The sequence below is a fragment of the Tetrao urogallus genome (genome assembly GCF_951394365.1).
Source record: "Tetrao urogallus genome assembly, chromosome: Z".
In the NCBI taxonomy this organism is placed as follows: Eukaryota; Metazoa; Chordata; class Aves; order Galliformes; family Phasianidae; genus Tetrao; species Tetrao urogallus.
The window spans coordinates 41,700,141-41,714,592 of NC_136816.1; the positions used below are offsets into that span (position 1 = coordinate 41,700,141).

Consider the following 14,452-nt stretch of genomic DNA (forward strand, 5'->3'; position numbering starts at 1 on the left):
AGAACTCCAGTTTTGCTGAAAAAGCCACATCATGGAAGCTGTAACACAGCAGCACTTGAACAGCATTTCAATAATGCACCACAAGGCCTGAGCCCCACAAGGGATGAGGCACAACCAAGCCTTTAATTTAGAAATGGTCTTGAACCAAGACCTCACATCCAGACAGATCTCCTTTAGATTTTTTATGATGCTCAAACTTCCTCCTTTGCAAATCTCTTCTAATTTTAAGGCTCTATTCAGAGTAGAGAAAGGATTGTCCAGGAACTAAAAGGATGAAGCACTTCACTGGATGAATAACCACTGCAACTGACCATGGAGAAAGGTTCATAGACAGCATGCAATATGTGATGTTTGAGGCTCACTTTTTAGAAAATCTCTTTAGAGTCTAGTACCTGGGTTATAAATGTGTAGCTTTACAGCATTCATTTTGTTGTGTAACAGCCATAGAGGAGCAAATTTTAAAAATCTTCTTAGTGTTAGTCCTCTGGAGCTGATGCTGAATCTATTCTGGTCCTACTGAGTAGGAACAGCCAGCAATTTCAGAAAATATCTACTACTTTTCTGAAAGGATTGGCCATCAGGACAGAAAATATACATGTTAGCAGAAAAGAAAAACCCAGTTCCTCAAATTTCTTATCAAAATGCCACCTCTGAAAGTTCCTTAACTCTGGGTACTGGTACTCCTACCTATTCCTAGTAAGCATTAGTAGGAATTAGGATGCGAAGCAGCTCTCGTTTCCACATCTTACCTGCCTGTGTTCTGTACAAGACAGCCATTTGCAGGTTTGTGTTACAGCCTGCCTGTAGCAAATCATACTTTCTTTCCTTCTCTTAGATAATATCTGACATCATCACCTTTATGCTGAAGGCAACACTCTTTTCTCCAACCCTCTCACACAAATGCAACTTGTGAACATTTTCAGATGTCTTCTAGACTCACTCACATTACAAAACATTGCTCAACTTTCTCAGACACCAGACTTGATTCTCAAAGATTAACAAGATCTCCCACTGATCATTTGAAGGCCTGTGATGAGAAGGACATGGAAAGGAAAAAAGAAATCCAATGTTGGGTGTAACTGATAGATTTATAAAGCAGTATCATATGCTTATATACCCAAATCAGTCTAAGACAAATGTAGGGTCTGTATACTCCACTGATGAATGTCTAGTCTTTGTTTTGTTTGCCCCACCATGTATCAGACTGTTTGATTTGTTTGATTTGGTGGTTGAATGTGATGCTATATTTTGATTTTGATCCACTTCTCCATTTATCTGATGGTGTATTCCCAAGTGTATACATGGACTATGGGGCAACCCCACTCCTCTCAGGCCCAGTGGGTTGGGATTCATTGAATCTTTGTGATCTACCCTTCATGACCATGTTTTGCTGCATTCTGTCTCCCAGATATCTAAAAGGGAAAATTTGTCATGTCCCTTTACAACAACAATTTGGTAAAGGATTTTCTTTTTCCATTTTTTCTTCTCTTTTTTCCTTTTCAAAGGGAAATAAATAAATAAAATGGAGGAAAAAAAAAAAAAAAAAACCATTCTGTTTCTATTTTCTGCAGAAGTCTTTGCCTCAGTGAAGCAAAAGCTGAGATCCCCTTGTTCCTCCATTTTCATCGCATTCGCCTTCAAGCTTTTCCACAAGTCCCACAGCAGCGTGATTTGAACTGGGTGAGCTGGCAGAGTTTGAGCTGCTTCACTTTCTCACAGTACCTCGTGGTGTCTCTGCACTCCACTGCCAAAGGGGAAACAAAAAGGAGAGTTGGTGATGAAGCAGTGAAAGAAAGATTTTCTCACTTGAGAGCAATTCAAAACAGTTTTAATGCTGGGAGGTCTCACTGTGAGCATGACCTTGACTTGCTGCAGACACTGAGTGGGGACTGTAAGCCACTAAAGGATCAGAGGGGAATGCAGTGGGCAGCTATGGCTTTCAGAGTGTGAGAATGGCTTTTGAAGCTGCTCCAGCACTCAGCACAGTTTGCCATCTGATGCTCTAGAGTTTTGTAACAGTTGTTAAACAGAAGATGAAGTAGTAAATGAAACTGGAAATTCATTTCAGCAGGGCAGCTCTAAAAACCTCAAGTCAGGCAGCTGGAATAGATGATCACTGAAGCTCCCTTCTAACTCTTTGTGCTTTAAGCCAGCAGGCAGCTTAGCATGACACCCCCTAGCACCACTCCTCCCATTCCCAGTGAGATGGGAAAGAGAATTGGGAAAAAAACAAAGTAGAACTTGTGGGTTGAGATAAAATCTATTTACTAAGATGGAAAATGAAAATAACTGTAATGATAGTATTATACATGCATACTTGCAAAACAAGTGATACACAACACACTTGTTCACCATCTGCTGAATGATGCAGACAGTCTCTGAGCAGTGGCTGTCTCTGCAGCCAACCTTCCAGTGTTTCATACTTTTTTGTATGACACCACACGGTATGGGAATATTGGCCAATTTGGGTCACTGTCCTGGTTCTGGCTCCTCCCAGCTCCTTATGCACCTCCAGCCACCTTGTTAACAGGGCAGTGTGAGAAGCTCAAACAACCTGGGCTCTGTGCAGCATGGTTCAGCAACAACTAAAGCATCTGTTCTGCTGCTCCTTCTTTTAAATTATTTTTTTATTAAAAAAATATATATTTTTAACTTCTCTTTTCCTCTTGCAGGCACAATTTGTTGCTTGTCACCTGAAAGCAAGCAGCTTCCATGTCAACGATTCCCAGCATTAACCTACACAGTGGATTTAGACTTCTTTAAAATACAGTAAACACTGTTTGTGACTTGTATTTTTTCTCCTAGCTGTAGCATCAACAGAAAGCTAAGGTTGCATAGCCGTTTTAAATGGTTAGCAAGGGCATGCAACCCTGGTGTCAGCACTGCTGCCAACAAACCACATGGGAGGGCACCATGCCCTCCCACCAAGATGCTGAGCTTTGGATAATGTGTTTTGCATGTGTTCAAGCTAGAGGTTCTCCAGAAATCTGAGCTGTGATGCCCAGAACTGCATTTCGGAGACATGACTCCACATGGAGGACCCAGAGGCTTCCCCCCCTCCTCACACCCACCCCTCTGCTCATAAACGTACTGTTCTCACAGGGCGTGATGTTGCAGCGCTGCCAGTTGACTGGCCGTGGTCTCCAGGAGCAGTAGTGCTCGAGCACGGGTTTGTTGGTGCGGATGTGCACGCAGTCCACACGCCGGGACTGGAAGCCATAGTTTCCACAGGTAGCTGTACACACTGTCCACAAGCTGACCCTCCAATGCACGCCACAGATGTCAGTCCAGCAGTTCTGAGTGCTCAAAGGCCTGTGAGCAAAAGAGAAGGGACAAAAGTCACTTACTGCACTGTGCGAGAAGTGTGTGCCACTCCTGGCACTGTGCAAGCCCTGGGTACTGCAAGCCTTGCACGCCCCAAATATTACTTATTCTGAGCCCTGTCTTCACTGTGTGCAAGCAGAAATAAGCTCGGTGCACTGAAAAGCAATTTTCAACTGCACTCACAGGCTAGACCCTCAGATATCGTCAACTGGTATAGGACAACTGGAGTTAAACAAAAATTTGAACTGCTGGAGTGTTTGACCTAAGTATCACCAGCCCATAAATGCTGCAGCAGAATGCCACTAAAAAAGGTGTAATGAATGAAGTAGCACCCGTTCAAACACATCAAAGGTTTGTTACTTTTTGATGTCTGCGATCAACAGGAGACAAAAAATGTTCTTATATAATCTCTTTTTTCCTTCAGCGCAGTCTAACGGAAAATAAGTATGTTTCTATAAAGTCAGTGGAATTTATTTGAAGAAAAATAAATGCTGTGTCATTCTTATCCAGTTAGCACTCATGTTGAATTGCGAGATAGGGAGACTGGAAGCTTTGGAAGTTCATCACTAACAGATAATGAACGCGCTCCTGCTCTCAGAGATAGCACAGTGCTTTAGTTAGGTTTTATTATGCCAGTTCTTCAATTGTTAGCCTGCTCTTGTGCGTTTTTCTAAAATTATTTTCTTAATTTTATTTTTATTTATGTATTTATTACCTCTGGAGCTGATATGAATGAAGTCTTGGCTTAAGCCTGCTGAGGTTTATGCCGCATAATTTAACAGGTTGCAGCATGACCACTTTGCTGCATAGGGAAAACCCAAAAGATGTTTGCTAAACCTCCAGGTTATTCAAAATCTCTCAAAGAACAGTGGTGTACGATATTTCTGTCCTACCTCGGTAAGGCACTGCACTGATCAGATGACACAGAAGTCCCATCTTTTGTCTGGCAAAATATCTGTCTGTGTTGTACAGCGAGTCGTGGCCCAATGCAAGGCCCATTACACTGTGAAAACAGAAAACCGCTTAATGGAAGTAAAAGTCAGTGTTCTCCTTTCATAAGACTGCTGGTGAAATAAAGTGCATATTGCCATGCAGTAACTGTGCAGCTTTCAAGAATTTCCTGCAGTTCTGCACACTTTGGAGGTAAGCACACAATTATCATTTGTCCTACTTCACCCCCTCCCGCTATATTGAAACAGCATTTCTGTATCTGCTCTCTAGGTTCATTACCCTCTCCTCTTCAATAGTTCAATCTTAAATACATCTGTAGGGCAAATAAAATGCTCTCACATCATTAGCCAAGAGCCAATGATCCATACAGGAAATCTCAATACATTCCTTTTACTGTGCATTTTGCAGCTTGTACTACCACAATTTATGAGCAAATTGTTAATAACAAAGAACGTATTGAACCAAAAAAATATTCCACTGGGAAAAAAAAGTATTGCAGGACAAGAAAGGAAACCATGTCGAAAGCAGCATATCTGAAAGTATGTTTCAGCAATGAAGCCATCCTAAACTATTCAAGCATATCAGTTTCACACTTGCTGTTTATCTCTTCTAATCTTCTCCTTCAATTAAATCACAGTTAGTTCTGGATATTAAGCATGTGTTTCTATTGTTTTAAGTTAAATCAACAGTTAGTGAACAGTTTGCTTGATGAGTATCTGGCCATTATATTCCAGAACAGACAAGGGATTTGAAGAAAGGGGCTTTAATGTGAGGAAGAAGGAAGTTTTGGAAGGGGGAGGTTCATGATCTCTCCTGCATTTTGTTACAAAGTGAATTCTTCTATTTTATAAGTTTCTCAGACAACATTAGAATCTTTTAGAACTGTTTTCTTGTAAACGCTCCACCAAATCTACCATAGCCATCAGATCTGACTCCTGAAAACTTGAACTGAAACACATTCCATAGGTTCAAAGAGCACCTGTAGACTTAGGGAAGGCAGAATGCTATTTTCCATACTTGTAACCTGTCTGTAACCTGTCTGGGGGCAGACCTTTCCACTGGGGACAAAAGAGGAGTCTGCAGTGGAAATCCTGTTCACATGTGGTTCTTTTGGGGACTGCTTGAAGGTACAGAGACTCAAACATGCACTGTATCAAATACAAAGTTGAAAGCACTAAGCAAATTAATTGCCTTATCAAAAGCCTGCAGAGTACAGCATGCAGACCACAGATTCTTGTCTTCGGTCACCTCTTCCTCACCCACAGAATGAGTCTGTTTTCAGACTGCTAGCATGCTCTTTACCTGGCCCCAGGAGGAGGCCACCCACTCAACACAAGGTTGCCTGTTACAGCTCTGTGTGTCCACCGGGCGCTTGGATGCTTGAGCACAGGCTTCATTTGACATTGGGACAGAGTTGCCTTTTGCTGTCAGTCGTTGGCATGTCACTCGTCGCATTTGGATTCCTCCACCGCAGCTCCGTGTACATGGAGACCATGATGTTACCATCCACCTGTGAGAGAAAGGCAAATATGTGCTAATGTGCAAATAAGTGCACTGTCTGCAGTATCATCAGTGTCAACAGGACTTAATGTATTGGCCGAAAGTAAGCTAACAATGACTTGCATCACAGTACTGTACTCAGACCTCTGTAATAGCCATTGAAAACTGGTTGTAAGATGAAAGCTGAGAAAAGAGCACATTTTTTATTTAAGTATCTCTCTGAGGGTTCTCTGGGCCCAGAATCCACTTTTTCCTCTTAATGTTGTTTTTAAAAGCTTAGTAAATATTTTTTGTCCAGTCACAGTGGTTTGGCATGGCTGCTCTCACACCACTGCACAACAGGGGCCTTCACAACAAGTTGCAGTCACTGGCTATGGCCCATTTCCACTCCTTGGCAGGAAAAACTGTCCCTGTGAAGTTGATGGAGTAGCTCTCAGGGCACTTTGAACTCGCTGCTGGCAGAGGAAGAGCCAAGAAGTTGTTAAGGCCTGTTGGCCTGCTCTGTTATCTCCCAGACAGCTGAGATAATCCAGGAAAGCCCGAAGGTTGTGCAAGGATGGAGTTGGAGTACAGAAAACACAAAGGATATGTTTTGACTTTCCTTTTGAGCTCAGACTGTGCATTTGTCAACCCCGTATTATCAGGGGTTTAAAAAATCCAGTATAACTAATAAAAAACTTCTAATGACAGAAAATAATTACCCAAATTATTTGTCCAAACTATTATGTCCAAACACACAAATTCTTAACACGATCTTGTCAATTTATCATTAGTTGGAAGACTCACTGGACTTGGAAGGTATTGATAGGAACAGGATGGACACAACTGATTATTTGTTCCCTGAGGAGATTTATGGTTAAGTCAGCAGTCATTAAGTTTCAGGATTCCCAGCAAAAGTGTTGTATTACTGGGAGGAAGACAGTGTCCATCTCATCCTCCTACGGCAATGTTTATGATTACTTCACAAAACAGGCAATAGGTATTCTCTAGGCCTTTGGAAAGGCATCCGTTACTATTCCTCAGTGTTCTGCAAGCAATTAACTCCTGTAGTTTCAGAAACAAGTATATATATAAACAGATAAACTTTTGACATAGAAAATAAAGGCACAACTACTATTTTCTTGCTGTTTGGTGAGGTTGAAATTGAAGTTTTCCCATCCCTCCATTCTAAAGCTCTGCTCTGCATTTAAATCAACTTCAATTTCCAAGCATACGTCTCAACGCTTTTTCAGGAACTGAGACAGGAGTATGGGTCACATTACAGTTCAGGAAAGGTATAAAAGGACATAAACTATTTCCATGGAATTTACTGCCATCACTAATGCAAACTGCTGTTAATGAGTGTGTTTTATATTTCATCAAATCTCTTTTGGTTTCCTTCTTATGACTCAGCTGGCAGCTCAAAAAACAGTTGCCTGCAAAAATGGGTAGGAGTATATATAGAAAAGGTAATTAAACAGAACCTTGCCATATACCCAAGACACAACCAGACTGGTAAATCTGACCGCTTAGTTCTCATCAGGTTGCTTAGCACCTCTCCTGACATCAGATTAGACTGTTTTTTAATATAAATGCCAGTCTCAAATAACTCTGCTGAATGAGAAGTTGTACCAAACGTCTCTTGAGATCCTGACCACTTTGTAAGTATTTGTTTACTCAAACACACTACGTCCACTGTGAAAACAAGGGAGAGGAGAACCTGAAAAACCAGAAAAATAGAAAAAAAAAAACACTTATACAAATCTCTACTAAGGAGTCACTGATTTGCAGAACTTTGGCATTTTAAACATGGAGAGAGTAGAGCACTAAACTGATTATCAGATCAGACATCTTGGGATGTAGTCTTCTTTACACTGAAGGGTGTGAAAGGAGGAAAGTGTCAGTGTGTTCTGTGGAGTGAACGCAGCAGAAGAGGGGAAAGATGTTAACACAGTCAAAAGTCTTTCAAGCTGTTGTAACTCCACTGTGTTTACAAGTAACTGAAAAGTGAGGGATTACATGGGCAGTGAGTTACAAGGAAACCATGTCTCTAAAAGGAGGTAGAACTCAGTCTGACCCCCTTCATGCCCACCAAATCCAATGGGATTTGCAAAAGACATTTCCACTGTGTTAAGGGAACTCTCAGCTTTATAGCTGCAGCTGCAGTCCTGCTTGTTTTGATATTCAGGCAACACAGAAGCTCAGGGAAAACAATAATCCCAGAGGAGCTGCTAAGTCTAGCTTTTTGCCTATTTTGCTGTTGGAATACAGTGGTATGAAGCCTTGTGGGACAGAAAAATCTTACAATCCTGCAGTTCTTGGGTGATCTTATGATCCTGCAGTTCTTGTGTGCAGAGCTCAGAATAGGCATAACATTTACATCTAACACAGGATAAGGCTGAAATTACCCAAGAGAACTCAGATTGTACAAGTGTATGTGTTAGGGCTAGATGGGTGAGGATGCTGAGAGAGCAGGGCAATGTTTCTACAAGGCTGCTCACTATAACCTTTGAAAGGTTATGGACATTGGAGAGGTCCTGACAATTGTAGAAAGACAAATGTTTCCCTTATTTAAAAAAAAAAAAAAAAAAAAAAATGCCATAAGGAAGATATAAAAGGAACTAGAAGTTAGTTGATTTTACTTTGATCCCTAAGAAAATTCTGAAGGTACCTGACTGACTACTGGGAAAGAATGACCAGACCAGAGTACAAGAAGAGGGCAGTGGAAGTCATTTACCCAGTCCACCTCAAAGCGTTTGAGACTGTCTCCCTCAGTAGTCTAACATCCAAGGTGCAGTGTTAATAGTCTGGATGAGTTGATGGGGTGAATGATGAGGCTCATGGAGTGATGGTTTATTGACTTTACTCCACCTAAAGGGCAGTAGCAAATAGCATCCTTCTGAGTGCTCAGTGTATGTCCCTGTTAATGTTCTTGTTGGCCCATCTCTTTCAAGCTTCTCCTGATAGCAAACTGCACTCTTGGATATACTGAGTGTTCTCCCATGCTTGCAGAATTCACCTGCAGAATTCACATAAGTGTCATTTGTCCCCAGCTCCAGGTCACTGACTGAGATGATAAACAGGACAGGTACGGGACCCGGGCCCAGATTTGTTTCCAATGGTCCAGATTATTAATTCTAAGGCTTTCTTCTGTTCATTTTTTAGTCTTTGCTAAGAGAAGAGTATTTAATCTATGCTACTAAAATACAAAGATACTATGTCACTGCTTTTTCTCCAGTGAGGAACTAACCTTTAAGGGCCTAAAAATCTGCTGCTTCTTAGTAGGAGGAGGACTATAAGCACATGACTTTCTTTACATTACTATTGCAACGTACAACAGTATTTGAAGGCTCCATTTAGGGTGAAGTCTTTTCTTTCATGAAGTACTGCAATAAGCAGAAGGCACTGTTCCCCACCTCTTCCTGCCTAGGTAACATCAGCTGATAGTTAAGCTTATAAGTTTAAATGACTAGTGAGATGGAAATCCAGTTTTCTACCTTAGTGTAAAAGTGCTGAAAAGCATTCTTGACTATTCACACTATCAGAGAAAATGCAAAAGTACCATGAAGCTGTGACCTTTGCTAATAAACAGTAGGCAACATCTCCTTCATTCTTTTCTAACCGAATTACTGCAGGGATAAACACTCCTTATATACTATGTACTGTCAACATTTTTCACAAATCTTGGTAAAAATTCCCAATGTCTAAGTTAAGCACTCAAATTCTCGTTCAGCCATGACTTTGTCCTAGATAGGCAGCAGCAAGCTACAAGGGCATGCTGTCCATTGCAAAGAACTCTTGAAGTACATCTTAAAAGCATCTATGACATTTTAGTATAATAAAGGCAAACCGTGAAGGGCAGTCTCTCCTATTGCATGCGATGGGCTGCAGGGTTGGCTTGGGCTTCTTTTTGCAGTTAGATATATTGACTTCAGTCCCATCCAGTAAGCACCTCAGCTGGGGCACCTGTATTCCTTTGTGGCCACAGGAAGCAGAACAAGACATCAGCTTGTCCACTGACCACTGGTAGTCTGCCAAAAAGCGAGAGTCATGTTAACACTTAAAAACTGCCAGTAAGAAATCCTTAGAAAAGAGATAGCTGTTCTCCAGGATGAAAAGTTTAGACTCAGTGTCTCGTGAAAGGAACTACGCTTGCAAGACACCAGGCAACGGACAAAGAAGGAGCAGAATTCCAGCTTATATAAGGCACTGACCATATCTTCTGACAAATCCCCCCTTGTTTTTTTTTGTGTTCAGAAGCACAAGACATAGAAGGTGAATGACATTCTAGGGCAGTCAGTGATACCAAATGACAGGGATGTGGGGCATTACAAATCCTGGCATTTATACAAACTTAGGTGGGTAATTAGCTATCTGTTAGCTATCTGTGGAATAGATTCAGGAACTTCAGAAAGCCATTGGAAAAATGAGAGCAGGCACCATGACACTGGCAAACATGTAAGCTCCTGGTATGCAGCCAAACATGATACTGCAGAAACCCTCAAAAGTTGGTATGTACAGTACACATCTCAAATGCAAATGATGAGGATTTTTTCCCCCCTTAAATTGGGTTTTTGAGTGCCTAGGGATCTCTTCCTATTATATTCAGCCAGATTTTCCATTTGGTTCATGAAAAGGGTGCTATTAATCCTCCTGGCACTACATCTTTTCATGATTTTTCAGAGGATCAGTTAAAATAAAATTAAAACAAACTCAAATATCAAAACTGTGGTGGGAGAATACAAGGGCTGTAAGGATGACACAATCCCACCTTGCCTTTCACTCTGTGAGAGCTTTGAGGCTGAAGATCCCCCTTCAGCAGATACTGCCAAGTATTAAAAAGACCCATTCTTGCTCTCACATGTCTGTGAAAGACTGTGTGAGTCTTCTGGGAAGTCCTTAGATCCTGCCATTGGAAAGACTGGATCACCCCAAAGTAGGAGAATAAAAGAAAGGAAGTGGATTTATAAAATTAATCTGCTTCAACATCTGTAAAGCACACTTTCAAGCTCAAATCCATGTATTCAAAAATACAGTGTGCATACTTTTACAGCAATAATTCACAGGATTAATTCTTAATCATTTATATTTGTAAAGGAGTATGACTTAGAGAAGTCATGGCTAGCTGCAGTTAATAGTGTTATCTTACAACAGAGTGTATCTCAACAGGCAAATCACAGAGATCATTGGTCCTATGGCAAACAAGGGATTTGCAGCACTTCTGAGAAGTTTTATTGTAAAAATTAAGGAAAAGTTAAATTCTTCTCCACTCCACCCCTGTCAACTGCAAAAAATGAAAGACGTATATTCTGTTCCAAGCCATTCACACTGCTCAGTTCAGTGGATTCGTCACCTTAAGTTAATTTCTAGGGTAAAAATAACACAGTTTATTTTTACAGCAGTTTTACAAGCAAAGGGTTTTTGAGCACTGTGTAACGCTGACTTTAGAAGATTAACAGAGGGGTTTCTAATCTTAGAGGTTTGACCTGTGACACTTCTGTCTGGAATTTTAGGCTAATGCAGCAGCCATGGGTATAACTTGAATCAGCAAAGCATGCTATTTGCCGAGCAGGCCAGAAGTATCAACTGTCATTTTGGGAAAATGACACAGCAAGTGAAACCGAAGATGCTGCAAGTTTCTTGCTAGGCCTGCAAATTTATATCCATAGTGGTAGAATATCAAAACATTAATTTCCTGCTTTGCATCACAGTCTTGGCTCTAGAGCCAAGAAATTTAGGACAAGAAAGGCAACACAGGGAAGTCAATGTCAAAAGCTTCACGGGGGAGAAGCACAGAAATTGGAAAGTTACCTTGTATTGCCAGAGAAGTTTTTTGTAAGAGTGAACCAGCCTCATTCTGCGCAAGGCAGCTGAATTCTCCTTCAGGAGCATCACTGATGTTGAGTATCTGAAGAATTTGTCCTGCCGCTAGGAAGCGATGCCTCAGAGTGAGAGGCTTTCCAGAGTAAAGCCAGGTGATATTTGGAGTTGGATGGCCATCCACAGCACAACCTAAAATAAAAGAACATGACATAACCCTGCTGAGGACTGAACATACTGCAAAATTACTTGACGTGGTCAAAATAAAGGAGTCACTTGCATTCAAATTCACTCTCATTTTCTTAGAATGAAAAACATGAATAATATTCCTTCTTTTCAGCTGAAAAAAAAACCCCCACACCTCCAAAAAGCTAATCAGTCACATGAAAATACTGGATCAGTTTGGAAATATTCATAGTCAGCCTCCTAAGACTCCCATTATTTTAGAACATCCTCATTGCATTATTGAGAAATATGGGATAGTGAGGCTGCACACTTAGCATAAGCTGTGTGTTTGAAAAGTACCTCAAATAGAACTCATTCTCCAGCAACCCTATTTTAACCACCTTTTTTTCTTTTTTTTATTGTAATAAATTAAAAATCAGAAGTTTGCATGCTGAGAGGCAAAGGGAGCATCTATAATACCTGGATCTACATCTTAGGCTGACTTCCATCAGAAGGATACGTACTGGATCTCCCACTGGCAACTAGCCATATGCAGCTTAGCTCTCTTCCCTCTTGCTGGCACCCCCAGTCTGCATCCACAGTAGGGCAGGGTGCTGGCCAGATGAAACTGCTGTGTGGGGCTTGTTCACTATGTATTAAATGCATACTACCAAGGGCAAGGAGTCCCCAGCAGGTGTAGAATACACACAGTTACAGTGGCAATGTTTCCCTGGCAAAGAACTAATTAATGCAGCAAAATCTTTAAAAAAAAAAAAAAAAAAAAGAAATGAAGAAATGAAAGAAGAAAAAGGAAGATGGAGAGAGTGTTCATTGCTCACAGTGGTCACTTCTCTTGCCTTGTTCTCTTTTTATTTAAAAGGATAAAGAGTCTTTGCTATTTGTTTTAGTTTCCTTGGCAAGGTCTAATGCAGTTTCAGTATTGGTAGTTCTCTTCCTAATGCTGCACTTCCTGATCACAAAGACACAGCTTTCTTTGCTGACTTCCTTCTTCCTTTTTTTTGTAAGCTATTTATTCCTGTTATGCTTCATTTTACCTTATTTCTTTTGTCCTTTCTGAATACTTAAACCTTTTCCTGCTCTTGTTCAGAGAAGCAAGTCATCCAGTTTCCAGGAGATATTCATTCTTAACAAAATGAGTGATGTGAAAGGTATCAGCCTAACTGATTTACTGGTTTAAGGGTGCCTATGTTAAAAGGAAAGGAAAATAAAGGAATACTTAGGAAATGGACAAACTTAACAATAAGTGGCTGTATGATTTTCCCCACAGTACCGTAATTTTTAATAGTTTGTGTGTCTTCTAAGAGAATTGCAAAGATTTCCTCAGGTCACTACATAGCCATGACAACTGACAAAGGGCTGCTGTGAATTCAGTTTTACTGCTGGCATTTGCAAACAGTCTACACAGGATAAGTGAAGAAAGCAGAAAGATCAATTTGATGTTAAATGCAGAGCAACTGAAATCAACCTCAGTATGCAACTAGTTGTAGCTCATGCCTGTTTTTCTTCTAAAAATGTTGTTGCCAGTCAGATCAGTGTAATTTTCCTGATACTATTTCCCTTGTTTTCATATTGTTTCTTCTTTCATAATAAGCATACGGCGATACTAGCTAAAGCAACAGCCAGTAATCAATAATATGAGAAGAAGGAAAGGAAAAAACTAACAGTGTCTAAATATTTTACACCAGTGAGTAATTATTACATTTTTTTCCTTGACAATAAAACTTTACTAACACCTGTGAGACTCATATGCAATGGATACTCCTTATTTTTGTATGCAGAACAAGAATCAATCACATTTTGCAAGCGAGATTTCCTACATGTTTCCCACATGTATGGACACATTAGATACGGGATAATGTCTTATGCATATCCAGTAAGAGTATAATAAAAAAAAATCTTCCATTAATATCCCTTTCCCAGTAATAATTTTAATGCAATTTAATGCATATTCACAACACCTAATTCTCTATTCCTACCCATCCCCATCAATACTGATGGCTTTTTCCTTCCAAAGCTTAACAAACAGCCTGAGGAAAAAAACAACTGGCTTTATTTCTAAACAGACAAACTGTTGCAGACTGTTAGTACATAAGAACCCTTGGGGAAGTAGGGAGAAAAAATCTGGGAGGACTAATTCTGAGTAGCTAAACTTGTGGCATGATAGGGACCTTCTTCAGCTCTTCTTAGAGAAAGAAAATACTGCCTGTAGCCTCCCTTTCAAAGTCTTCCATGACTCTGAACTAATTCAAAGCCAGGATGAAGCAGTCACAAATGTGCAAAAGCTGGAGAAAAAAAACAGAAATCTAATATGAATTACATCATTTAGTTGGAAAAGTCTTACTATTTCGAGGACAACAGGAGGATATTTGGGAAAGGAAGAACATTTCACAACATTGCAAATCATTTATTGAGAGGAAACAGTAAACGCACAGTGCAGATGAAATTCGAGACCCTGTTATACCTCTGTAACGCTCACTGTATGACTATAGTCGTAGAAAGATTCTGGGGTACTTTGCTAATGCTAAGTGAAGAAAATCTGTAGCATGTATACACTCATTTTTCATTTGCACGCTTAAATTACAGAACAGTAGTAGCATATGTTAATGCTACTGACTCTAGAATTCTTTCTATAAGGAAGGAATTCTTAAGTCAGCAGAATTGAATGGAACAATGGTGAAAGTGTCAAATAAAT

The 14,452-nt window shown here is 40.3% G+C and overlaps 1 protein-coding gene across 1 annotated transcript in view; it reads right to left on the bottom strand.

Moving 5' to 3' along the window:
* Window positions 1-1,637: 1,637 nt before the first annotated feature.
* Window positions 1,638-14,452, bottom strand: part of ADAMTSL1 (ADAMTS like 1) — a gene marked incomplete at both ends in the record, with an annotated part of 386,370 nt that continues 373,555 nt past the window's right edge. Inside the window, 6 exons of the mRNA XM_079548266.1 lie at window positions 1,638-1,744; window positions 3,092-3,312; window positions 4,218-4,327; window positions 5,578-5,785; window positions 9,605-9,785; window positions 11,566-11,766. Of these exons, the coding sequence (XP_079404392.1) occupies window positions 1,638-1,744; window positions 3,092-3,312; window positions 4,218-4,327; window positions 5,578-5,785; window positions 9,605-9,785; window positions 11,566-11,766 (1,028 nt within the window). The remainder of the gene's footprint in view (window positions 1,745-3,091; window positions 3,313-4,217; window positions 4,328-5,577; window positions 5,786-9,604; window positions 9,786-11,565; window positions 11,767-14,452) is intronic.